The following is a 26,029-nucleotide window of genomic DNA, read 5'->3' as shown; positions in this document are numbered from 1 at the left end:
TTTTCTTAAACACATCACACTTATGTTTTATTTAAATGAAAAGTACTAAAATTCTCTTGTATGAATGAGATACCAAAACAAGGATACATAACTTTTATATAAAATTCAATGGCTCAATTGAATACGTTAAATGTGTATTGTACTACAAGAAATAATGTTTCTGATTAGCTAGAATAGAAATCTAATTACTCTTGAAAGCGATGATAGGTTTTTCAACATACAACATTTTAAGAAATAGTTATATTTATACTGATATAGTAGAAACCACTTGTAATCCTAGTGCCTGGATTACAGGAGGAGATCACTGGGAGTTAAGACACACATGAGGTCCAGAGTGAACTCAAGATTAGCCTAGGATACAGAGAGAAACTGTGTTCTATAAAGCAAACAACAAAATTAAAGAACAATAGCAAAAAATAAGAACAGAACATGAGGAAAAAAAAGCCAAAGAAAAAAAACAAAAGAAAGTTGCAAATAAATATACAATTTTTAATTTTAGGAGACTATGAAATCATTTAACGTAATGGATACTCCCCATTTTTAAACATTATTTCTGATAGCTACAGCACTGTTTCCAAATTTACAATTTAGGCTATATATTGTTTCATTTAAATGCAGTAATAAAGTTCCTTCAGTCTATTTTCTGTCATCTTTAGAGAAAAATTTCCTGAGTAGTATCAGAACATTTTTTACTAGTTGATTTTAATCAATTAATCTGTAAGACTGCTGGATCAAGAAAGTTACTTAATAACTATATCACTTGGTGATGGTGATGAAATTTTAGTTAATGATAGATCATATTTTATTACCATAGTTGCAAAAGATGATACAGCCTAAAACCCTGTACTCCTGATAGTTGTGTGTCTATTCTAGCATGTTCCCAGAATAGAGAAAGTGCTTAGAAAGCACATTTACGTAAATTTATTCATGGTTGATATTAAGTAATCCATGACTATAATCATACATGAGAATATGTAAGAGTAAACATAAAAAAAGCAAAATCTAAAAATCTCCCCAAGAATAAATAAAACATCAATGCAATTATGATCTTTACTAAGTTAATAGATAGCAAACAAATGATAACTGTTTTGAAGTCACAATTTCCTCCATTTACTGCCACTTCCAACATATAAATACAACAAAAGTATCCATGCACAAATTCCCCAAAGCCAGAATGTTTATATACTAAGGTTCACAGTTTCTGGGCTTATTTTTCCACCACTTAAACTGTGGATCATTGCTATCATGTGAGAATGTTTATTCAACTCCTCTTGCTGAAGTTTCAACAAAGACTCTTTCTCTTCCAAACGACCTTCTAATTGAGCCTTGTGCATTTCTAGGGAGGAAGCCTAAGATACAAGGAAATGACAAGAAATAGAAAATAAATAGATCAGAAAGGTTTTTCATCTGATATTTTTTTAGGTATCTTTAATTTTTATTTGTAAATATCATTTTAGAACATATTATATATGCACTTTAATATAGTTTAATGAATTTAAGACAAAATAATAGGAACTGAAACTTTTAAATAATCTTTTAAATCAATGCACTCAGACTAAGGAGTCAGGTGGATTTCAGTACATTCAAGGCAAGATTGGCCTACATAGAGTGGTTCAGGCCAGCCAGGGCAATAAAATGAGACCTGTTTCTCTCTCTCTCTCTCTCTCTCTCTCTCTCTCTCTCTCTCTCTCTCGCACACACACACACACACACACACACACACACACACACACACCACAGGCAATATAGCAGTATTTTTCTTTTTTTTTTTTGCAAAAAATATTACATACTATGTAGTACTTAAGAAGTAACTATGTTAATGCAGATTCTCTCCAAACTACCATTCTCTCAGGGTTAAAGCTCCTTGTGTTACATTTGCTCTACAATAGCAAATGGGCTAGAAAGCACAATTCATAGCTACCGCTCAAGTTACATAGTCATAATATATACAAGCAATAGATTAAAATTTATAATGTGTATATCTATTATTTGGGTCATATATAAATTCAGACTCCATTTTCTCATTGGTAAATTACAAGTGCTACTATTTTGATATTTATATATGTCAAAGAGAGGATAATTAAGAAAAAATTAGGAGTTCTTTGCAAATGAAAAGGCTTAAACAATATAAAATCATAACAACTCAGAAATCTTCAGTGACCTTAAATTATTTAAAAAAAAAAAAACAGAATTAATCTACCCATGTTCACCTTTTCAAAAACTACTTTTTCATTTTTCTGCCAAGGAAAAAAACCTGAGGCGTCTTACCTTAATGCTCAACTCTTTCCTTATCTGTTCTGTTCTGCTTAATTCTTTTCTAAGGATATCAATGGTTTCCTGCTTTTCTTCCTTTTCCTTTTGTAAAACATTAAGTTTTTCTTCTTGGGATTTTGCTATTTTATGCAAATCTAAAAACAAACAGTAAACCATACTTATGAAAAAGTTAAGTAGCTAGTATAAAGGAAAATGAGGAAAATCAAATGTCTTGTGGGAAACTTTTTTTTATATATAAAATTTACTGACCATAAAAACCAGCTCCAGGGAAGCGGAGATGGCTGAGAAGGTAGAAGTACTTACCATCACCTGAATGACCACCCCGTCCCCCACCCCCCGGAACAGTGGAAGAAGAGGGCTGACTCTCCTGGGTCATCCTCTCATCTTCACATGGGCAGACCCTACCCCTACCCAATACATGTAAAGAATAAATGAATGAACAAACACAATACCCACTAATACTCCTTTTGACCAGGATTTTGTACAAAACAGCAAGTCTTTGTATTTCTCTGTTCTAAACAAGCACTGGGGATAGGGAGGAGGGAAACACACAGAGCTTAATGGCTACTAGAAATTTGAGAGTAAAAATCATGGCCAAAACATCATGGCTCGGTCTCTAAACACTAAGGAAGAACACAGTAATGGCTGTTTAAGTCATTTCACAGAGGACAGCATTTACAGGCTAGTAACTGTACATTACCCAGTACTGCCACCTGCTGTCATGTAAAATATTTTCTTTTTAAAAGGGCACCATTTCTTGTAACTCCCAGAGTTGATATAAAAGGCCATATTTGCTACTTGATCACAGAAATGAAAATGCTTTTGTAAAGGTTCAAAGAGAAGGGAAAATGTTTTAGAAGTAATTTAAAATTTAAAAACTATAAGAAGTTGGGGCTTACAAGACGGCTCAGTAGTTACGAGCAGTCACAACTTTGGCAGAAAATTTATCCAACACCTCTTCCATTGCCAGCCACTTGCAACAAGTACATAGTCCCAATACCCATATACACACGAGGAACAAGAACAAAAACAAAACCCTTAAAATAAACTAGTAAAGTAAATATTAGTAATTAACTGAAATAAACCACGCTCTGACTTTCTTCAAAAGCAAAATATGCTGAAACCATTTTAGTGTTTCAAACAAAGCAACTTACTTGATAGTTTACATTCTCGGTCTGCTAACTGGCTCTGGACTTCTTTTCTCTGCTCGTCTTTCTCTATCAACTGAGCAATAGTTCTGAAGTTATAAAAGAAAAATTATTGAATCAAATTACTTGTCCACTTTTTCTCCAAAAGTATGAAGTAAAAATCATAAGAACTGTAATTACCTATAAATAGGACAAGTTTATATTTTAATCTGAAAGAAGAGTTCCATTAGCTATCAATAAAAAAGAATATTCTATGTAGAGAATCATTGCCAAAAAAAACAAATAATTAGAAATATAGAACTAAAGGTTTTACTTTTCATTTTGTTGCTTGAGTGACTCGTTCAACTTTTTCATTGTCTCAATGTGTTTATTCAGAGATTCACAGGTAGTCTGTAAGTCAGTATTCTTCTTTTCAGTAGCTTCATTTCTAAGAAGACAATGAAACGTGTAAGTGTCTTCATGGAGGAAGGCAGTATGGACATCTGGAAGTAGCCATCAGTATTATAAGTGCTTATGCTTACACTCTTGAACTGCATACACATTTTTCATAAGGAGCTCACTGCATAACTCAATGACAATAAAAGGCAAATTAAATAGTAACACACATTTCTGTGGTATTAGGTAATATAACATGAAATTCCCGATATTTGACTAAAACTTTCTAAAATGACCGTCAGTTTAATATTAATTGTGACCACTAAGTTGATTCAATCATTTCTTTATGTATGGACTTGCGTGTACATAAGAGTGTATCTATGCCATGGTGTGAATGTGTGAGCACAGCGACTCCCCTGCCCCCTTTTCTCATGAGTGTTCTGGGGATCCTACTTGGTTTCCAGGCTTGGTAACAACCTGCTGCACCCTGCTGGCCCTCATTTAGTAATGCACCACAGCTGTGTCCCCGTATCAAACACTATTTGTTCTAGGCCATAATTAACCGGCCAGTGACCGAAACAGAGAAACTTGGTCTTGAGAAGCGTACACTCCAGGTAATCTGTGATTTTATACATTAACTAAAGAAGTAAATAGAAATAAAGGTTTCTGTTTGTTCCAACTTTGCCAAAGAGTTTGAGGAATAAAGTTCATTTGCTATAACTTATAAAATATTATTACTTCATGTCTATTGTTTCTGACCTCACTCAGCTCATGATTAGGAGCCTTAAATCTCTTAGGAACTACTTACTTAATGGGGTCACATCAGTTTAAGAAATGCTTTCAAATCCCTTAGGGTTGAGGAAATGTAGCATATTCACTCAGGTTCTAACTTTACACAGAAACCTCTACCTTTGAACAAGTTCCATGTAGGACTTTGTCAGTATTTCATGTTCTGCAGCCACAGATTCCAGCTTCTTACTGTGTTGAAAGAGACGCTCAATATCATTTTGGGCTCTTTCTGACTCGAGCTGTTGTGACTTCAGCAACACACTAAGCTCTTCATTTTTTCTCTCAACTTCTCGTAACATACCCGCAAGTGTTCGTGCCTCAAGAGAAAAGGAAACATGCAATTTGCCACAATCACATATACACACATCATATTGCAATGCTTGCATAAAACGTATCATATGCTGGTGGTAGTTCCACTGCATTATTTTGCCATCTTCGCCATCTTATATTTAGCCATCTTAGCTTAAGTACACTATGTGATGTAGGCACAACAAAACTGTCTAACACTACTCTCAGACTATATTAAATAATGCATGCATGTAATATGAGCACACATTATAATCCATAAATTGTACAATTTAAAAGAGCTACCAAATATCTAATTCAGCATCTACTGGTTATAGAAAACTATATCCATTTTATAGTCTTAATTCTTCCAAATACGATTCAGATATCTGCACATATATAACATACATGAAGCTCACATCTAAACACAAAACTTATATTTCATATTCCTCATATATAAAACCAGGAGGTATTTTTACAGAAGTTAAACTTGTGTATAAAATAGTTCCACAGTCAAGAATTTTCTACCTATAACATCATGATAGCATTATAAGTTATTTTTAAAAACTGAATTAATATGTTTGTGTGTGAGTATATTTATGTCTGGGTATATGCATACTATCTATCATATGTGGAGGTCAGAGACTAGCTTGTGGAAAACAGTTTTCTCTTTCTGCCATGTGTCCTGGGGACTGAATTCAGCTTCCCAGGATCGGTGACAAAGACCTTCCCCTACTGCTCTCTCTTACCACCTCAGATACATGTGTTAGAGCACACCTCTAACTAGTACTGTGCATGGCTTTCATTTCACTAATCACGTTTTCTACGAATCAGACATGCTTTATTGATACAGTGTACAGACCTCTGTCTCTGCTTGAGTTCTCTGACAGCGATACTGAGCGATCAGTCTGTCAGCCTGTGCAAGAGCCAGGGCTTTTGCTTCCAGGAGATCTTGTAACCTGCTCTCTTTAGACTAGAAGGAAATACACAGTTAATGTCCATTGTTTAGAAAAACATGTGTGAAATGCATCTATCATTATACAGTTAAAAACAAACATGTACTCACGGCTAATGTGGAAAGTTTCATCTCATAAACATCCATGATGTCAGATATTCTTATATCACTAATCTGATCCTTTACCTGGTTTTAACAGAGTTCAATTCAGAAAATTATAAATTTAATGAAAGAATGAAAATCTACTTTGTAATTAAATCGTTATAGCTAAAGAATAAAATGTATGTTGTATCAGGTATGTTATAAATAATTCACTAATTTGGCTATCAGAGCAAGGTTCAGCATTCACATGGTGATTTAAAAATGCTTCTTATTCCTGTGGGCAGACAGGAAAGGGGCAGAACAAGAAATGAGAGCTGGCTTTTTCTTTGCTTTTTTTTTTTTTATGTTTATTTTTTAAAATTATTTTTCTCTGCAAAATGGCCAGATTGCACTTTTTATGCCAAAGCATAAAGTTACAGTGATAAACTCTGCATGTGACATTAACTAAATCTGCAATCAGAGCTGATGCGAGCTGGCTGGTCCCAAGCACAAGCCCATTCCAATACTCTCTCTCACTCACCATCACTCCAGCCTGCAGTTTCTCTATGAGGTCCTCAATGTTCAACGCAGGAGCATTATCTTTTGAAGGAGGAGGCGTTAAGCACTTTGCTGATGTTGAAAAACCATGATTTAAGGGCTGGAAAGTCATTTTCCTGGGCAGATGCTCAGTTTCTTGCTGTCTGTACACATTGTTTGCTGCTATACTTTCTCCAAGTCTTAATAAGAGTAAGAAAGAAAAAAATCAATCACAGAAACAGTGAAAAAAGCAGAACTGTTATAGCACTATGGAATAAATCTTTTTTTGGGAACTCTAAGTCTCCAAATATATTGGAAATCATCTTTTTGATAACCCCAATAAAATAAGGTTTGGAGAAACATTCTCAATTTTCCAGAGAGCTCTTTTCTACTTACAATCCTTTACAATGACAATTCCATGTTTAGTTTGGAGGCATACTAGCACTACTTAGTGAGTGGATTACCTGCTAGAAGTACAAAGTTCCTGTATCACGCAGAACCTTCTAATCATAGATGGTATCACCTGGTCTCATCTATGCTCTCCTCTGACACTTGTTTTTCTCATCCGGGATGTCTTCCTCATACTGACTTCTAGTCTGTCCCACTGAAAGCTAATCCTGTTTATCTCTCAACTCTCCTACCAGAATAGGGTTGGTTCCTTCTTACCCTAAGATCTTGGTTCAAATTTACCTATCCAGAGGCTTTCATTAATGCCCTATGTAACATGAATAATTAGTTAATCCTTTCCATAGTGATAGGCATTATATGAACTTTTAATTTTTTAAAATAACATAACAAAATACAATAAGATAGAACAAAAACTAACACATCAGAATTGGACAAAACAAACAAAAGAAGAGCCTAAGAGAAGTTAAAGAATCAGAGACCAACTCATTCACACACTGAAGTAAGTCCCACCAAAATACTGGAAGCTATATTAGCAGAGGACCTTGTGCAGACCTGTGCAGGTCCTGAGTAACTGCCTCAGTCTCTGAGCTCATATGAGCTTTGATTATGTTGGCTTAGAGGGCCTTATTTTCTTGGTGTCTCCCAAACCCCCTGGCTCTCCTGCCTCCTCCTTTCCAAGATTCCCTAAGGTCTGAGGGAAGGAATTTAATGGAGACACTCTGTTTTATGTTGTCTTTTCATACTGTCTGGCTATGGCTCTCTATTTGTATTTGTCCCATCTATTGGAGGAAGTAGCTTCTCTGATGATGGCTGAGCAAGGCACTGATCTACAAGCATAGTCACTAGAAGCCATTTTTTTGACATTTATTTATTTATTTATTTATTTATTTATTTAAAGAACAGTAGTATTTGGTTTTACCCTAGGTCCCTGGGCTATCTCTCCCCACCATCTAGGTTCTATCCACCCCCACCCCCAATACACACACATTACATGTAGATGCAATAATGATTAATGAAATAATGAAAAACAGAGCTATGACTTTGAACAAGAACAGAGAGGGTTATATGAGAAGGCTTAGAGAGGAAAGAAAAAAAGAAATATAACTACATTATAATCACAGAAATAAAAAAATGCTAAACATATTTGTCAAATTTTAAACTCTTTGGTTGGGTTATTATAAATATTTATTAGGCCATGTAGGAGGCCTTGAGTTTGCTTTTCCCCTCTACATTACGACCATCAAATAACATAAGGAATGGGATTTTTATTGCATTGATACTGGGCTTGCATTTCATAGTTCTTTAATTCTTAATTTCTGATTACCTATATGAGTAATTCTACAAAATGCAACTAAAGTCATTTAACATCATTAGCAAACTCTTCTCTTACATTTGAAGAGTGGAAACAGCACAGACACGAGAGAGAATACTAAAATGAATGCTGTGGCTTTGGTGTGAAAAAGCTATTTACAAAAGAATAGCTTGCTCACTGGTCAGCTTATTGACCTCTAGTTCCAAATTAGTCAATTGAATTTTACAAATTCTATTACACAAATTACTTAATCCCAAGTACAGACTATATGGTAACCATTCAGTTTGAAGATTCTCTCCTTTTGATACTCAAACGCAACTTAAAACAAAATCAGGCAAACAAAACAAAACAAACAAACAAATTAACAAAAAACTCACACCATTTTAAATATACTATTATCTGAGATTAAATATAGTAAATATTTTGCCTGGCCATCATCTACTGCATTTTATGATAAAATACTTAATATTTCAGAATCCTCACATTGACCTTTCCCAGTTAGTTTGAATTCATGCAGTTCTTAGGAATCCTTGGCAAATACATCAGAAAGAAAAAGTTCTTTCAACAGAAAGAACTAAAACTTCAAGCTTCAGTGTCTAGAATCCCTGTTCAGAGAGGCAATTAAGAGACAAAACCAGCACGACTGATATCTGGTCAACTGCATCTATGCTTTCTTTGAGAAAGTAAACATTGGGCCTTCTCTTTTAGAGAAATCACATTTTTAAGTATTTGAGAGATTACTAGCAATTACAGTAAAATCTGCAGTTCTTGAATTTATTACTAAGTATGCATGAAGGATGATAAAGTAACAGCATGACATTCAAGTTGGGTTAAGAGAGATTGCAGATGGTTACAACTCACACTAAGGCAGGGAAATCGGGCAAGGGAGAGGCTTCAAGCAGTATTCCCAATCCAGACTGGACTTGTTCTCTATTATCTGACGTTAAAGCAAAAGCTAAAGGAGTAATCAACCGCGGATCCTAAACAAAGGAGAAAGAGCAAGTAAGAGGCAGAAAGAACACATACTGCCAAGTCCTTAGGCAAAGGTGAGCATATTCCAAAGGATTCCTACTCCATGCTTCCATGGCGTTACACTGTAACACCCTGTAGCTATTTATACTGAAAAAGGCTTCAGTGTTTTAAATAATGGCTCTTGGAATAATGATTTATATATTTTCATAAATTAAAATTTTTCAAAATCAAGTGGGATTTACTGTTGTATTTCTAGTAAAATAAAACTTTGTTTCATCATTTCTAAATTAAAAGCATCAAATAAATTATTCAAGTGAATGCAAATCAGAAAATCTATTGACTGAAGCAATCGATTTTAAAGTCCCTCATGTCAGTATTTCACACTAGTACCAAAGGCTCTAAAATCATCTATTATTAAAAAAAAAAAAAAAAATCTAAGTACTGAAGTGAAAAACTAAAGTCCAGCTCCATTTTCCCTCAAACAAACAAAATATATTGTAGTTGCATAAGAAGATATTTTTTCCTATAAGGAAAGTAACAGGAGCATTTTTCTTCCTTCTTCTACCTATAAAAGCCACCTCCTCCACTTCAGCATTATGACTGACAAAACGAGGTGTTCCCTAATTCTTGAAGAGCAAATGAGTACTTACAAGGCATGTTTTAGGTCCTGAGTTTGTGGTGGAGAAAGGAGGGAGTGGGAAATAAAATTGTAAAGTAAGCCTTACAGTTTTGCTTTCTGACAACATCTAGAAATTTTCAGCTACCCTCATTAAAACTTGTAAGTTTGCTATTTTAAGCACATCTGCATTAATTGTATCAGTCCCTCTCTTTCAGATGTTTTCTATCCTCTCATTACTTTATGTTACCAACTCTGACTAAAATTCAAAGTTCACCTAGGGAAGAAGGCCCAGTTAGTAAATCTGAGCTTAAAATGGAAAATCCATAACAAATGTGCTTTTATGTTGGAGAGGCAGACAAACAGATTCCTGAAGCTCACTAGCCACCATCCTACCTTTCTTTCTTGCTAAGGTTCAGAATAGTGAAGAGTCCTCATGTCAAAAATTAAGGTGGAGAATTACAAGCAAAGGCCTTCACACATACGCATCTCCCATAGGTATAAGTGTACATGTGCGTGCAAGCACGCACACACGCACGCGCACGCGCACACACACACACACACACACACACACACACACACACTTCTATATATACATGTACCACAGGACCATATAAACATATGTCACATACACACACATGCATGCCAAAAAGCACATGGTAATAAAATGAAAAGTCTCAAGTTACCTGAAGGATTTTGTAGAAGCTTACTTCCATACCAGGGACCAACTGTTTAAGTTTGTTCATCAAAGTAAGGGTTTTCAAAATTACATCAGCAGCAAGTTTGCTTTAAAAATAAAAGTGACATTCAAATTAGATAACTAAAAAATTAGCATATTTTTAACTATACATCTAAATTAAAAATCTAACAAATTTGTTTTTAAAACATGAAGATAGAGTATTACTTTTAAGAATTAAAATATAAGGGCTGGTGAGATGGCTCAGTGGGTAAGAGCACCCGACTGCTCTTCCAAAGGTCCAGAGTTCAACTCCCAGCAACCACATGGTGGCTCACAACCATCCGTAACGAGATCTGGCGCCCTCTTCTGGAGTGTCTGAAGACAGCTACAGTGTACTTACATATAATAAATAAATAAATCTTTAAAAAAAAAAAAAAGAATTAAAATATAAAAACCATAATATTTTAGTATTGAAGTTACAGAAGGAACAAACTAGTATTGAGTCTAGATTCCAAACTGTTATCTCCTCTTAAAGTTCCCAGCCAACCATCAGACTGAGCACACCGACCCCAATGTAGGAGTTAGGGAAAGGACTGAAGTTACTGAAAGGGTTTGCAACCCCATAGGAAGAACAATAATATCAACCAACCAGAGCTTCCAGGGACTAAACTACCAACCAAGGAGTATACATGGAGGGACCCATGGCTCCAGCTGCATATGTGCATATGTAGCAGAGGATGGCCTTATCTGGCAACAATGGGAGGAGAGGCTCTTGGTCCTGTGAAGGCCTGATGTCCCAGTGTAAGGGAATGCTAGGGTGGTGAGGCGGGTGGGTGGGAGAGCACTCTCATAGAAGCAGGGAGAGGGGAGATGGGATGGGGGTGTTCCGGAGGGGATACCTGGAAAGGGGATAACATTTGAAATGTAATTAAGATATCCAATAAAGGGCTGGAGAGATGGCTCAGCAGTGAAGAGCACTGACTGCTCTGCCTGAGGACCTGAGTTCAATTCCCAGCAACCACATGGTGGCTCACAACCATCTGTAATGGGATCTGATGCCCTCTTCTGGTGTGTGTGAAGACAGCTACAGTGTACTCACATACATAAAATAAGTAAATCTTTTTTTTAAAAGATATCCAATAAAAACAGCAACATCAACAACAAAAAAACCCAACCAACCAACCAAAAACAAACAAACAAACAAACAAAATCCCAGTGTGATTCAAATTCCTGCTGAATGAAGTACAATGTTAGAAATACAAGTATTGTTGGAAGTACAAGTATTAGAATGTGGCTCATTTCATTCTTAGTATTTTTAAAAACAAACAAAAAACCCCCAAAATCCAAAGTAATATGCAGAGATAAATGATACATGATCAAGCATCCCTTCTACTGTGCATCTGAAAAAGTTAAAGATTAAAAAAGAGATGGCCGAATAAGTAAGGTTGTTGTCCATCAAGTCTAATGACCTAAGCTCAATCCATGGGACTCCCACTGGTGGTCCTGACATCCACATGCACACATGTACACACACATACACACACACACACACACACACATACACACCAAAAAAGTTTTACAAGTGAAAAGATAACTCTTGTTCTTCAAGAATATAACTGTTGACAGTTATTCCATTTATGGAAATGTGAACAAATTATAGTGTCTGGATTTTATCAGGTTCTCAATAAATATTCATTAGAAGGACTTATTCAGGAGAGGAAAGGGCATAAATAAACTGCTCGTTACTCTCAGTGAGCTTCTACCTTTAACCAACGCTCTGATGTATGAAGGAGAAGAGCTGTCTTTGTTATTAAGTAACTTTCAGCAGGGATTGGTTTTCTTGTAAAAACACTATCCATTTTGTCATGCTTTTCTCTTTAAAAATGTAAGATTAAATGAAGCAAAAATTAAATTACCAAGGCAATGTCAAAAGGAAATTTCAGAAGAGAAATATTCAGGGTTCATAATTTCTCTTTCATACACATAGAAAAATAAAAGTCCAAAAATATTATAACCTACAGATGTCAAAGCCTTTCAGAAGTATACAATCCATAAATTGAATTTTATTCAAGAATTTAAAAAGTTTCCTTTGAGTTAACAGAACATAACCCGGGAATGATTCTTAAATATGGGAACTACATTTTATAGTACACATTTTGGCTGTGAAATACTCACCACAACTCAGAATCGGCTACCTTTGTTCCAAACCCCAGGTCAATCTTGCCATATGTAAACTGCTGCTCTATAAGCGTGGTGCACTTTACAGTGGTCAGTATTTTTACAACACGCATTTTCAGAGAGTCATCTCCACACAGAGGTTACATTTGGTTAAGATACAGAGACATGCAAATACTTGGTATATAGTGTATAGTTATATATAACTTAGACTATTCAAAATAATTCCAAATAAGTTACCTTATCACTGCAATACAGGGCAATTATTTTAATTACTTTAAGACATGTCACAAAAATGGCACTAAAAAGTATTAAAGTGCCTGAAAAATAGCAAGAAATGGATTCATACAAGTGTTTGACACATGGTAAAACCAAAGAAAGGGTATTTCTTCACTGATTACAATGTCTCAATAAATACTGGATACATTATTGGGAGTTATTTTCTCATAATATATAAATTACTAAGAATATCTATTAGAGAAATGGGCCAAATTATGAGATACTTTAAGGTTAAGGCCTCTACAGCAGTGATGTACAGCCTTGGCTACATATTAGAAATAAGTGGGTAGGTAAAATAATCACAAACACACACGAAGCATGGGGTCAAAATCATGAAACCTCGTAGTATTTGCTTCTGCACTGGAACATCAGCCAATGCCTCACAGGAGCAGTAAATATCAAAACCACAAATTCAGCTCAGAATACACCTTCAAAGCTCAAACTGTTACTTTAGAAATGGTGATCTTAGGCACATTGATTGGGTTGGGAATGTATATACTAGAATACTTGATCTACCATTGAGCTCTTGGGTTTGATCCTCTGCAGTAGGCACATGCACACAAAGCTGTATCTAAAAACAAATGAGTTCTAAATGTACTTAAGATTAAGCAAACTACAGATGTTTTCCAGGTATCTTTGAAACTTCATTTTAGTTTAATAACCTTTTTCTGCATATATATGTAGATGTTCATACATGTTTGTGTGCAGGTGTGCACATATGCACATGCATATATGGAGGCCAAAGAACAACCTGGGGTGTCATCCTCAAAACCACAGTCCATCTACTTTGAGCAGGGTTTCTCACAGGACTATAGGTCACCCATTAGGGGAGATTGTTGGCCAGCAAACCCCTAGGATTCTTGTCTCTGCAATCCCAACCCTGAGATTATAAACCCTTACCACCATGCTTGTCTTACCTTTTCATGTGGCAGCTGGGAACTGAACTCAAGCCCCCATGCTCATGGGGGAATCATTTTACTGACTAAGCTATCTCGCCAGTCCCTTAATACATTATTTCTGATATATTATAAGAGATATTATAGAGAGAAAACTGGGGTTTTTAATTCTTTTCATTTCTATTATGGTAAAGGATATTTAATAAAACTTCAATGGCTTTGACCATCCTTTCACACTTATTTCTTACTAAGGTCTCATCCAGATTTTGTTCTGTGAACTGAAGCTGATCAAGGATTGTAGGAAGCAGAAGGGTCACAAAATGGTCAGCTGAGGAACAGTTACCAGTATCAATGACATCCTAGAAAATAGACCATCAAGTATAATTAAAAATAAAGATGGAACATGTAACACAAAACAGTCACTATTGATCTATAATATACTATTCAAGTTTAACATTTATTTCAATTTTCATTTATTCAAGTCTCCTTTTTGAAAACTGTATTTTACACTTTAGCATTTTAGCCAGCTTTCAGAACTGTCTTGGATTCTTCCCTCAAATCAATACGGAAGATTTTATAAAAAAAAGACACTTCTAAAGGACTCTGTGATTTAAATGTTATTCTAAATATGTTTAGTATTTAAAAGCAATATCCTAAATTTGCTAGATGTAATTAAAATAGTAAGAGATTGACTGACTTTATAAACAGTGTAAAACTACAAATTTTTAAATTCTAAAATTCTAAAATCAGTTACAGCAGGACCAAGTTAAAATACCAAAAGCAGGGCGGAAGAGACAGCTCAGCTGCTTTTCCAGAGGTCCTGAGTTCAACTCCCAGCAACCCCAGAGTGGCTGCTCATAACCATCTGTAATGGGATCTGGTACCCATACTAGTGTGTTTGAAGACAATTACAGTGTCTTCATATAAATAAAATGAATAAATCTTTTAAAGAAAATTACCAAAAGCAGTTTATGCATAAATTTTAATAAATACACTTAGTCACTCATATGTACCGTGTATAGAATCCAATTATGAGAAGAAAAAGATTTGGAAGACTGGGATGGACTAAATGCATATAAAATCAAAGCTGGTAAACAGCGGATAAGGTTAAGCTGCCCAGTAGCATTATTAAGATTATCTGTCTTTATTCTAAGGGTATTACATGCTGCCTGCATCCTCTGTTTCATTTTACTAATTAAGACCTTTATTTTACACAACAATGAACAGTAGACAAAATCTGAGATAAAGAGAAAATGACCAAAGCACATATATCCATACAAGACAAAATCATATAGGCATAGTTTAGCAAACTATTTGTATATATGTATGTACATATGTATATAAAAAGACAAATGCATACAAAGCATTCAGTAGAAACATGGACCAAACTGATACATGTGAGTTTGCAAGAGAAAAACCTTAGTAGTTGAATTCCAGTCTAGTTTATAATTGTTAATTTTATCCCATGTGTGGACAACTGGAAGCTTATAACACAAAAGTTATAAAACATGTTAGCTGAGCATCATGAAAGTACAAAAGTTCACTTGTCAATCATTCCATTACCTCGAAGATTTCCTTGAACAACTCCAATGCTAACACAGAACAGTTTTCAGCTCCATCCAAGGGTTGGCTTAACCAGCGAAGTAGAGCCGAGATAGGCTCTAAGCTCTTAGGACGGCTTCCCAGAATGTTGCCAGATGGAGACTGTTCAAACATCATCTGACTGAGTACATGGCGCAGCTGAGTCACTGCACAGAATGCAAGAAGTAATTCTAAAACCTGTGCAATATAAAGCCTTCATTAAATACCATCTTCATTGGGACTTTAATAGACAAAGCATATGATGACACTAAAAATGCCACATACAACATTCTGAAGGACAAACTGAAAGTAACTTATACTTTATAATGCTCTCATTCTCATTTCAATATTGGTTACCTGAGTTTGAGCAGTTTATAAATATGCAGAGAGCGGCATACTTAGATTTTCTGTATATCTTAGTTTTTTCAAAAAAGTATAAAACAAAATGATATGCTTCTACATACCTTTGAAGAAGAATCAGGGTCTTTTGCATTTAGAAGTCCTAGTACTTGATTAAGACATGAAGAGAAGTGCTCATACCTAGGTTGAAAGGTATACATTAAGTTACAAAAGGAAATTGTAGGCAAGGGAAATACAGAACTCTCAAGTTAAAAATATGATACACCACATATCTTTATAATGTTTACATAGATATTCACGGATATATGACAGTTTTATACCAACAAACCCAACTCAATTTAAACTACTCCATGTAAAAAATATATTGCCTACAACCTCAAAGCATAGCAACACATTAGTACATGGTTGTTAGCTGGTTGTTTACCATGATATGAGGGCTGGCTTGTAGCGGCAGCATCTAGCCACTGTCTAGCATGCTAATTGGCCAGAAATAAAGCAGCAGTGTGGGCAAGGCTTAGATTTGGGTATGTACCTTGAACACTACCAAAGTGACATAACAGTTAAAGCTTGAACACATGTAATAATAAAAAGTGAGAAGTGAATAGGAGGCGTTGATTCTGCTGAAGATGACAGAATGAGGCTTACCGCACACAGAATGTTTCTGAACATAAAAGTATAGAACTAAGAAAGAATGTGGAAAACAAATTTGTCTAGGTGTGCAAGTATGAGGGAGCGCTAAGAAGACAGAATTTGTCTTCTTTTTTTGGATTTGAAACAAAGATAAAACGAGCTTGCACATGTGTGAACGGTAGCAAGAGGAAGCGACACATCTATGAGACAATGGAGGAATTAAGAAAGGAAGCTAACAGAGTAAATATGAGGGGTCTGGCCCAGGGCAAGCGCTGTGATTTTCTCATATCTCATTAGAAACCCAAGACTGTTAAGGCTTCAGAAAGATTCAAGGTTGAGGTTTTAACAACCTGGTGTAGCATTGAAACAAGAAGAGAAGCTAGATGTCGTTCTTGGGATCTATTCTGCACAGAAGGAAAAAGAAAGAATGCAGCAGAGAGACTGAAAGGAGTATGGACTGTGCAATCTCACACTGATACTACATAGTCATTTCTCTGGTCCCTGCGGACCATATCCAAATACCTCAAAGCTTTTAAGTAAGCATTATGTTACTGCCAGAATAGAAACACATGGATATTGAAAAGCTCACAACAGATAAAAATAAGACAACTAAAGGGAAAGTATTCTAAAGGAAAACCAAAATGTCATTATCTATGAACCAGTGACTTGATACACACCCTTCTCACAGACATTTAGGAAAAGACAGAATGCTAAAGAAAATGTGTCTTGTTCTGCAGAACTCTAGTTATCTGAGGTAGCTTTTCCTCTAGGTCTATTTGTTATACTTCTTGTGGAGAATCAGGGATTATTTAACATCCTACTGGTGCTAAGACTCAATCTTTTTCTCATTGTTTGAACAATGTAGGTCCTCAATAAATGTTTCCTTATTTGGAGATGAGGTACTTTAACTTTTTGAAGCAGTTCTTAAAGATCCTGACACAACCTAAGCACTGAGAAACAAGATGCTAAAATCAAGGTCTGGAGAGATGGTTCAGTAGTTGTGTATTATTTTCCCAGAGGCGCAGGGGTCAGTTGCCAGCACCCACACTGGGTAGCTCACAACACTCATGGCTCTAGTTCTAGGTGACATGATGTCCTCTTCTAGCCTCCACAGGGAACAGGAACATACATGGTACACATATATGCAGGCAAAACCCAATATGAAAAAAGTAAAAATAAGTTGCAAAACGATTTTGAAAATCTACGAGAAGTAAATACTCCCTAGTTTCAAAAGCATGTGACAAGAAACACCCGGAGACAAACATAAATCCTGTGGAGCTGGAGAGATGGCTTAACCATTAGGAATGCTCTCTGCCACAGGACCTGGGTTCAATTGCCAGCATCTACAACACGGCTCACAGATATCTCTAACTGCAGCTCCAGAGATTCAAGGTTTACACAGGCACCAGACACACATGTGGCGCACACAAAACATACATGCTGGCAGAACATGCATGTACACAACATTGAAAATAATCTGAAAGATGTATTATTGATAAGTAACATACCTGGTCAGATAATCAGCAATTTTAGGGTTTTTAAGGAGATCCATCAGTAGGTCAACTGAGTACTTTCTTGTTAGGGTACCATCACCATTTATGAGAATATTAAATATTAATTGGAAAGTCTGATGAATGTTTCGAGCATGAAATAGCTTTGAAAAATTGAGAAAATTTTATTGTAAGTTAACATTTTACTAATTTTACAATGTCAAACACTATGAACTCAAAATTACTTTAATAAATAGAAAAAAAAATACCTTTTCTCCCACTTCTTCATTTAGTGTTAAACTGGATAATATTGAAAGTGCAAACACAACCACAGTCAGACTGCTGTGTGCTAGGAAGCTTATGAGAGTTCGGTAAAAAGATTTCACATTACTCTGAAGGAGAAAAGAAAAGTGCACACAGTGGACAAGCTTATTAAACATTATTATCAACTTTTCAAAGCATGATTGTTAATTTTAAAATACAAGTGCTCTAAAATGAAATTTCAGAACAGAGATGAGTAGAAATTCAAAGACTATTTGATATAGACAGAATTTAGCAGAAAGGTTTCTTTTTGTCATAAAGGTGCCCGAATGGCATATGCAAGCCCCAGGCTTCACACTCAGCAAAGGGAAGAAAGGAAGAAAGACAGAAAAACAGACAGACAGACAGACAGACAGACAGACAGAAAGAAAGAAAGAAACAAACAAAATATAAAAGAGGAAACAAGGAACTTGGAGAGAATTTAGGGATAGAAACAACTAGCCAACTTACCAAAGTTTTTATTTGTGTTTGAACAGAAAGATTGTGCCGACAAAGATTTGCCAAGAGTCCTAGACAAGGCATTGTTAGCTCATCTTCAGAAGACTGACTGTGTAAAAACAGAAAGCACAGTGTTCACTCTAATTAGTCAAAATTAGAGAGGAGTTAATATGTCTAAATTCCTTCTTATGTGTAAAATCAAGATGATCATATTCTTAATAATACTATTTATGTTTTGAAACTAAATTATCCTGTTTAACCGTGCCACAGAAATACAGAGATAACTGTTAGAATGACCATGATAGTTTATCATGATCATCTATAAAGGGGATAGAATGTTCACCTTGATTAATATTTTTCTTTCTAAATCAATTTGTTAAATCTTACTTATGAAAATTAAACCTGCTTTATGATACTCAACCCTTGAAATCACCCAAGTGGAGTAAACAAACAGCAAGCTTAGTTTAAAACTCAAGAGAGCAGGGGCTGGTAAGATGGCTCACTGGGTTATGAGCACTTTCTGCTCCTGTAGAGGACCCTGGTCCAGCACCCACACTGGACAGCACCCACCTGCCTATGACTCCAGCTCCAAACAACCTGACTCTGCGTCCTCTGCAGGCACATGGTGTATCACAAACATGCTCGCGGGTATGACACATAACACCAAATAGTAAATATACCTGTTTTTTTTAAGGCTAGATATAAAACATTACCCAAGGAGAAATTATCTACCACATACTTTCAGTTTAAAAATAAACCAAAAATGATCTAAGTTCATGTTTTGTTGCATACTTACACATGACCAATCAAGAATGTAATTAAGTCATCTATATGGGCACCAGAATGGAAAAATTTGGCATTATATGTTAACCTTTGCAGCAGTTGAATACACTGAAAATGAGAAAGTAATTGTGAGTAAACAGATGAAAACAGATTGGCTACTTATAAAAATGGACTATTGCAAATATTTGAGCACATACATCATTTGAGGAACCAAACAATAAAGCAAGAATCACGCCATTTCATAAGTCCCATTTTATTTAAAACCTATATCCTAAGAACCTTGGAAGTCATGTCTTAGTTTGTCCATTTCTACATATTTTACCTCAATGCTAGTCACTGCTATGGTTTGAGTGGCAACTAATTGTGTCCATGAAGGGTGGGTTACTGGAGGTAGCCGACCTCTGGAAGTTAGAGCCTGAATAGAGGTTCCTGGGTCACTGGAGGTATGATGCATTACTTCCCATGTGACCCTGCTGGTAGTTCTCACAAGGGCAAAGTTTTAAAAGAATCAATCCTGGTCCTAGTACCTGGTCCTATCTTACCTGAGATATGATCATGTTCCCACCCTCCCGCCATGATTATAGCCAAAAGAGCCTGTGACTATGTAGAAGTGCCTATGATTATATAGATGGCATCTCAAATGGACTATTTCAAGTACACAGCTGTGGTAACCAAAGCTGAGCAGTCATCTGTCCTGTTCCCTTACTTACTCTACACCTGAATGTGGGCTGAGTTAACTTGAGGATACAGTTCTCCTTCCACAGTTTACCTCTGGATCTGCATGTCAGTTTAACTGATGATGCCTTTCCTGTTTGCAGATGATTACACTTTAGGTTCAATGAAATGATGAGGGCAAGAGTTTTCAAACTGTGCTGAACAAGTAAAAACCATAGCTTTAAATTTTGTTATGTTTTTTCAACAGTCTAAGACTATAAATACCAAATCAAATTATACTTTTAAGAAGAATGGTTCACGTTTCAAAATGAACACATCTTTGTTCATAAGCTAGTCATAGTGTTTTATGTTAAAGTGGTGATATAATGCAGATCTGTTTCCTCTGTTCCCTTCTCGAGAAATATTTACAAAGTCAGTATGTGTCCAACCAGATCCTAAGAAGAACTGCGTATGATCACACTATGTCATCATACCAACTGCAGCACGGCAGTAAAACGTGTTAGCAATTCTGGTTTGATGATGAAGATGGGAGACCAGGTAACAACGTACTATGAGGATTTGTATACCTGTAAAAACACGGAATCATTGTGGCAAGTGCTGCTCCGACAAACCACTCCTGACAGCGCACTATTCAGATTGTATATATTCTGAAGACAGTCTCGGGTTTCATTATCTATAGCTAAAAGTTAAAATAAAAATGGCATAAAATATGTCACTTTTACATATATAAATCATTCAACAAAGTAAAATAATTTGTTATCTTATCTTATCTTGAAAGAAGACAGAACATGAGCTAGCTCTTTCGTTTTGTGGTTTTGAATCACTCTGTAGCCCAGACTGGCCTGACACGCATGGCACTTCTTACTGTCTCAGCCTCAGGAGTGCTGAGGTTACAGGGTTATGCTACCATGGCTGGTTAAACGACAGATATTCTTCTTTTTTTAATTAATGCCCACTAATTTCAAAGAACAAATAATTTTTCTATATAGAATATCCAAGAAAAAAAAAACAACTTGTTTTACAAATGTATAGAAACTTGGCTTTTAAAATAATATAACAGCTGGGTTGGTGATATATGTCTGTAATTCCCACACTTAGGCTGGGGCAAGAGCATTCTGACTTCCAGCTCAGCCTGGGTTACAAGGTTCAATAGATTATCATTTCAAGCTCTTTTATGAATCCAAATACTTAAAATATAAAGCCTACTACTTTAAGAAATATAATTTAAATTAGAAAGATACACATCAAGCCAGTAACCAAGATTGTATCCCTAAAGGTAGAAATGATAAGGCAGAGGTAACAAATACAAACATGCCATTTTACTCTTATCTGTGTTTTCTAATCTGACAGCTACTTGTCAATATGCAATTATTTAAATTAAGATCAATTAGAATGGGAGTCAGCTTCCCTCAAATGTTAAGAAGCTTATAAGGGAAGGACAATACACACTCAGAATATTTCTATCACCAATAATAATTTGATTGTTTTGTTAAACAATGCAATGCTGATCTCTGCTAAAATGTCATTACTAAGCATTCCTGAATATTATAACTATATATAAAAATATCCAACACCTCTGCACACACACAAATCAAAGTAAAATGACTAATAGATGATCATTTAAAAATGAAACATAAAAGGAACAGAAAAGCAATGGTAGCTTATCTTTGGCTCTAAGTTAAAGGTAGTCTATCACAGAAGGATAATTGTTTGATTGGTAGGTATGTCTTTCTGACTGTTCTCCTTAATATTGGCACTATGTTAATGTGGCTTCCGACTTTTAAAATTCAATAGAATGTCATTTCTCCATATGCATTCTTTTCTGTGGAATATGAAAGTCTTTAATATATGGCAGAATCCTTGACCCAATAATTTTAAAACATGATATATATATATATATATATATATATATATGTATATGTACACACACACACACACACACACACACACACACACACATATACATGTACCAATCTATCTATCATTCTATTTGTCTGTAGGAAATCTGAGGTATCTGTAATACTAACTCTAAAAGGTTTTACAATAAATCTTTTGAATGTAAATCATTCTTGAAGAAATTTTATAATTCTATCTACCTTTTAAAAATATTTTCATAGTCTTCCAAACTTGGAAAAAAAAACTATAAACACATTACCCAGTTGAGACAGCAAACTGATAATACTTAAGATCAGTGAAGCACTTATGTTTGGGTCTTCAAGAAGTTCTACAAGGCAGCTCAAGCATTCACTTGGTAATATTTGATGTGATGTAAACAGTCGTGTGAGCTTTTGTCCAGAAACTACCTATAAAAGGGAAGCAAATGGATTAAGGGCTGACAATTTCTATTTCAATTCCATTTCAAATAAACCAATTTTCTAAAGTGCTACTTAGCCCTTTCTTTCCCAGTTTAGAAAATTCACATCTTTTGTTCATTCTGCCCATATACAGAGTTCTTCCTTCTCTACCTGAATTACCTATATCATCTATGATACTGAAAACAGACTAAAATGTGTACTAGAACCAACTAGATTTATTATTCCGAAGCCTAGTATACTCATTTCATCTGTCTTGAAAATTAAATATGAAGCCCAATGAACAACTAATGACTGCTTTCACGTTAAATCTAGCAGCTAGGGGATTACGCAGAAAGAGTAAAGTGAATAAAGAATATTTTAAAATGTAGCAAGAATAAATTTTTTAATAATTTTTACTCTTCAATCCAGTTATTTTAGCGAGGGAGATTATAAATAAACCTGTTATCTAAAGTCAAACAATTTGTTATTTTAGAATTAGATTAATGTATCTCAAATACATACTCTAAAAGGTCACATCTAAGCAGACTGCTTTAGTAACCCTCTAGTTATTAGTCTAATACCTCCTCTGTATCTTCCTTTTATTTTTCCACTTTCTTACCAAGCTCTGCTCTTGGAGTTTCAATTTAGCTATTCCCTAGTAGAATGGGTTTTAAAATTAACTAGCTTGTAAGATGAAAAAGTATGTCCAAAGGGGGGGNAAAAAAAAATCACACAAACTGTTAACTTATCTTGAAATTAACTTGGTCATCAACTTGGTGATCTGAACATAGTTTCTCTCATCTATTAATATTTAGCTCTCTAGAAGAGGAAGGCATTTTCTGCTTTAAACATGACCGGGGCCAAACATGTGACAACAATAGTACAGCATCTAGTAATTAGTTAATATAAGGTAAAAATTAAATTTTTACTGATGGAAACTAGCTCAATGAGGATACATAGCACTTAATCTGGTCATGGCACTGACCTAAGAGTGCTTTGTACCTGGGAACTCTTTTTATCCTCATAACTCTGTAAGAAAGGTGCTTCTGACTCAATTTGATTTTTGAGTAAACTGAGGCATACACTGATGATAAGGAAGCACGACTCAGATTCATACCCCAAAGGGTTGAATCTACGCTTTTAATAACTAGACTCATGGTCAGTGATGAGAAAAACCATCACATCAAATATCAGACTAGACCAACTTGGTACCGCCCATCATGAACAAAATGACTCAAAGTACAGGTTTTGTGTGGGGTTATAAAGTCACACTGCAGCAGCAGTGCAGAAGAATGACTAATCCTGTTTCTCATGATAAACATTTGTGTATCCTCAGAAACTGTACATCACCCTCAAAAAAGGTAAATACTAAGAACTAAGGATGGGTCTGGTTGCGTGATGGCAAAGTCAATGCACTGCTAGTAGGTAAAATGCCAAGGTCTTTTTGAAAAGCGTTTTAGCAACATGAAGCACTACTGAATGTGGGCTAGATGGCTCAGCAGCTAGGTGCATGCACTGCTCCTGCAGACAAGCCGAGTTGGAGTAGAAGTACCTCAAGGAGTTCACAACTGCCATCAAGACCAGCTCCAGCGAACAGAGCCTTGTGTCTTCTGAGGGTCCTGCCCACACATGCGCATACATCACATATAGACAAACATGTTTAAAAGAATATTAAAATAACAAAAAGAGGAACATAAGCCTTTAAGACCTGATAGTTCTACTGGTAGGTTTATAAAAGATGGTTGCATTCAACCATAATAAAAATATATGACTGGAATGCACTTATTCTTTTTTTTTTTTCTTTTAAAGATTTATTTATTTATTTATTATATGTAAGTACACTGTAGCTGTCTTCAGACACTTCAGAAGAGGGAGTCAGATCTCGTTACGAATGGTTGTGAGCCACCATGTGGTTGCTGGGATTTGAACTCCGGACCTTCGGAAGAGCAGTCCGGTGCTCTTACCCACTGAGCCATCTCACCAGCCCCCGCACTTATTCTTAATTCCACCCAGTTCTGTAAACAATCCAAATGTATTTTTGGATCCGTGGAACACTTACATAAATACCTACATAAATACTTACACATAAAAAGAAGTCCTGTTTATACATAGAACCTGAATGAATTGCACTGATTATCTTAGGTCAATGAAGCCACTCAATATTCAACAAAGAAAACAAAACAGACATAGAAAATAGGCACTTGTAATATCTATTCCAGTTGTCAACTAAGACTACATCTGGAATGAACTAAATCCAGAAATGGAGGGCACATCTGCCCAGATCTTGAGGCTGGAAGACACAGGCTTCAGACACGGGACGATGTGCTTTTGCTCCAGATCTCGAGGCATAGTGGCCATGAAAAGCTTAAGCCCAGGCAAGGTAGTATATACCTTTAATCCCAGGGGACTGAGGCAAGTCTCCTGAGTTCAAGGCCAGCCAGGGATAGAGCAAGTTCCAAATCCAGGTGTGGTGATACATACCTTTAATCTGAGCTCTACCTCCTACTGGAGGCCTACATAAGGACAATGGAGGAGGGAATTCTCACTCTTCTTTGCCTGCTTACACTGACTTTCCAATTGGAACCTACTTCTTCAGGATTCCCGCTTACACAGATGACCAGTTGAAACAACTAGTGTTGTGGGAGTGAGCAACTATTCCTGGACTTCCCAGTCACAGCTAGCTTCCCCCCTTGTTGGGTTAGTAGGAGCGAAACTTTAAGTCATTACAATAAATCCACTTAATATAAAGTGATACTCCATAAGTTCTGTGACTCTAGAGAATCCTGACTAATACAGCACCTTAAAAAAGATCAGGAATACACACACACACACGACACACACACACACAGTGCAATCGCATACACCCCAAAGCCTCCTGGTTTGGGTCCGTACACAGTCCCCTCCCGGCACCCACCCGATGCGCACACCCAGTCGCTGTCGCCAGTGCAAGGACAGCGAAGCAGCTGCAGGTCTGCCCAGGGCGAGACCTCCACCCTCCGGCCCCACAAGAAAACAGGATTACGAAGGAGGGGACACCCACTCGCACCCCGAACCTCCTTACCTCCAAGTGCCTCAGCAGCTGAGTGGCGTTCGCCTCCGACTTAACGGCCTTGTACTGACTGATGCTCAGAAGCAGGGACTTCAAGCAGGCCGTGGAATCCATGCCGACGAGCCGGCCTGTCAGCGACCACCGACACCAGCCAGCCTCTGTCTTCAGCGGTAGCCGCGCATTTTTTGATTTCTTTAAGCCCCACCCCTCCTGCGCCGGGCAGCTTCCTGTTCCGGTCGGACTCCGGAAGTCTGGGAGCAGCGGGTGGGACTGCCGTCGGTGATTGGCAGGGTGGGCCTGGGTTTCCAGGCGCTGGGGTTGCGGGAAGGTGGCAGGGAGCGGTCCCCTCCCACCCCGCCGCAGTCCCCCTTTGGCGGAGAGGCCGCGAGGTTTCAGCTGGAGGTCCGCGAACACGCGGGAATCTCGCGAGACGAGCTCGTGCGGGCTTATTCTGTGGAGGGCTTCTGGGGCGCACGGGGGTCTCCGTGCCGCGCGGGCTCGGTCCCCGGGCCTTCCTCGGCCTGGGCGCGGGGGGCTCGACTTTCCGTGCGTGCCTCAGCCTCTGCCCGAGACACGGCCGCTTCCCCTTAGTCTAGACACGGTGAGGAACTCGGAGCCGCCAAAGCT

At 36.7% G+C, this 26,029-nt stretch overlaps 2 protein-coding genes across 4 annotated transcripts in view; one reads left to right on the top strand and one right to left on the bottom strand.

Moving 5' to 3' along the window:
- Cip2a (cell proliferation regulating inhibitor of protein phosphatase 2A) lies at positions 1-25,685 on the bottom strand. Its single transcript, XM_021184724.2, has 21 exons — positions 25,415-25,685; positions 22,215-22,362; positions 20,626-20,738; positions 19,398-19,492; positions 18,614-18,710; positions 18,112-18,234; positions 17,861-18,006; positions 15,827-15,902; positions 15,345-15,560; positions 13,981-14,140; positions 12,607-12,748; positions 10,439-10,538; positions 9,026-9,144; positions 6,449-6,644; positions 5,938-6,012; positions 5,734-5,844; positions 4,707-4,903; positions 3,736-3,849; positions 3,429-3,511; positions 2,269-2,408; positions 1-1,349 (listed from the first exon to the last, which is right to left on the bottom strand). Exons 1-21 carry the CDS (start codon positions 25,514-25,516, stop codon positions 1,179-1,181), a joined length of 2,724 nt encoding a protein of 907 aa, XP_021040383.1. The 5' UTR covers positions 25,517-25,685; the 3' UTR covers positions 1-1,178.
- Positions 25,651-26,029, top strand: part of Dzip3 (DAZ interacting zinc finger protein 3) — a 62,845-nt gene continuing 62,466 nt past the window's right edge. For 2 of the 3 annotated variants that reach the window (XM_021184722.2, XM_021184723.2), the window contains exon 1: positions 25,651-26,003. The gene's annotated coding sequence lies outside the window, so the exon portion shown is untranslated. The remainder of the gene's footprint in view (positions 26,004-26,029) is intronic. The other variant, XM_029470345.1, reaches the window with a different exon arrangement.

This window comes from Mus caroli, chromosome 16, assembly GCF_900094665.2.
Source record: "Mus caroli chromosome 16, CAROLI_EIJ_v1.1, whole genome shotgun sequence".
Taxonomy (NCBI): domain Eukaryota; kingdom Metazoa; phylum Chordata; class Mammalia; order Rodentia; family Muridae; genus Mus; species Mus caroli.
Note: the sequence above shows the minus strand (reverse complement) of the source record. Positions and strands in the feature narration are given on the sequence as shown.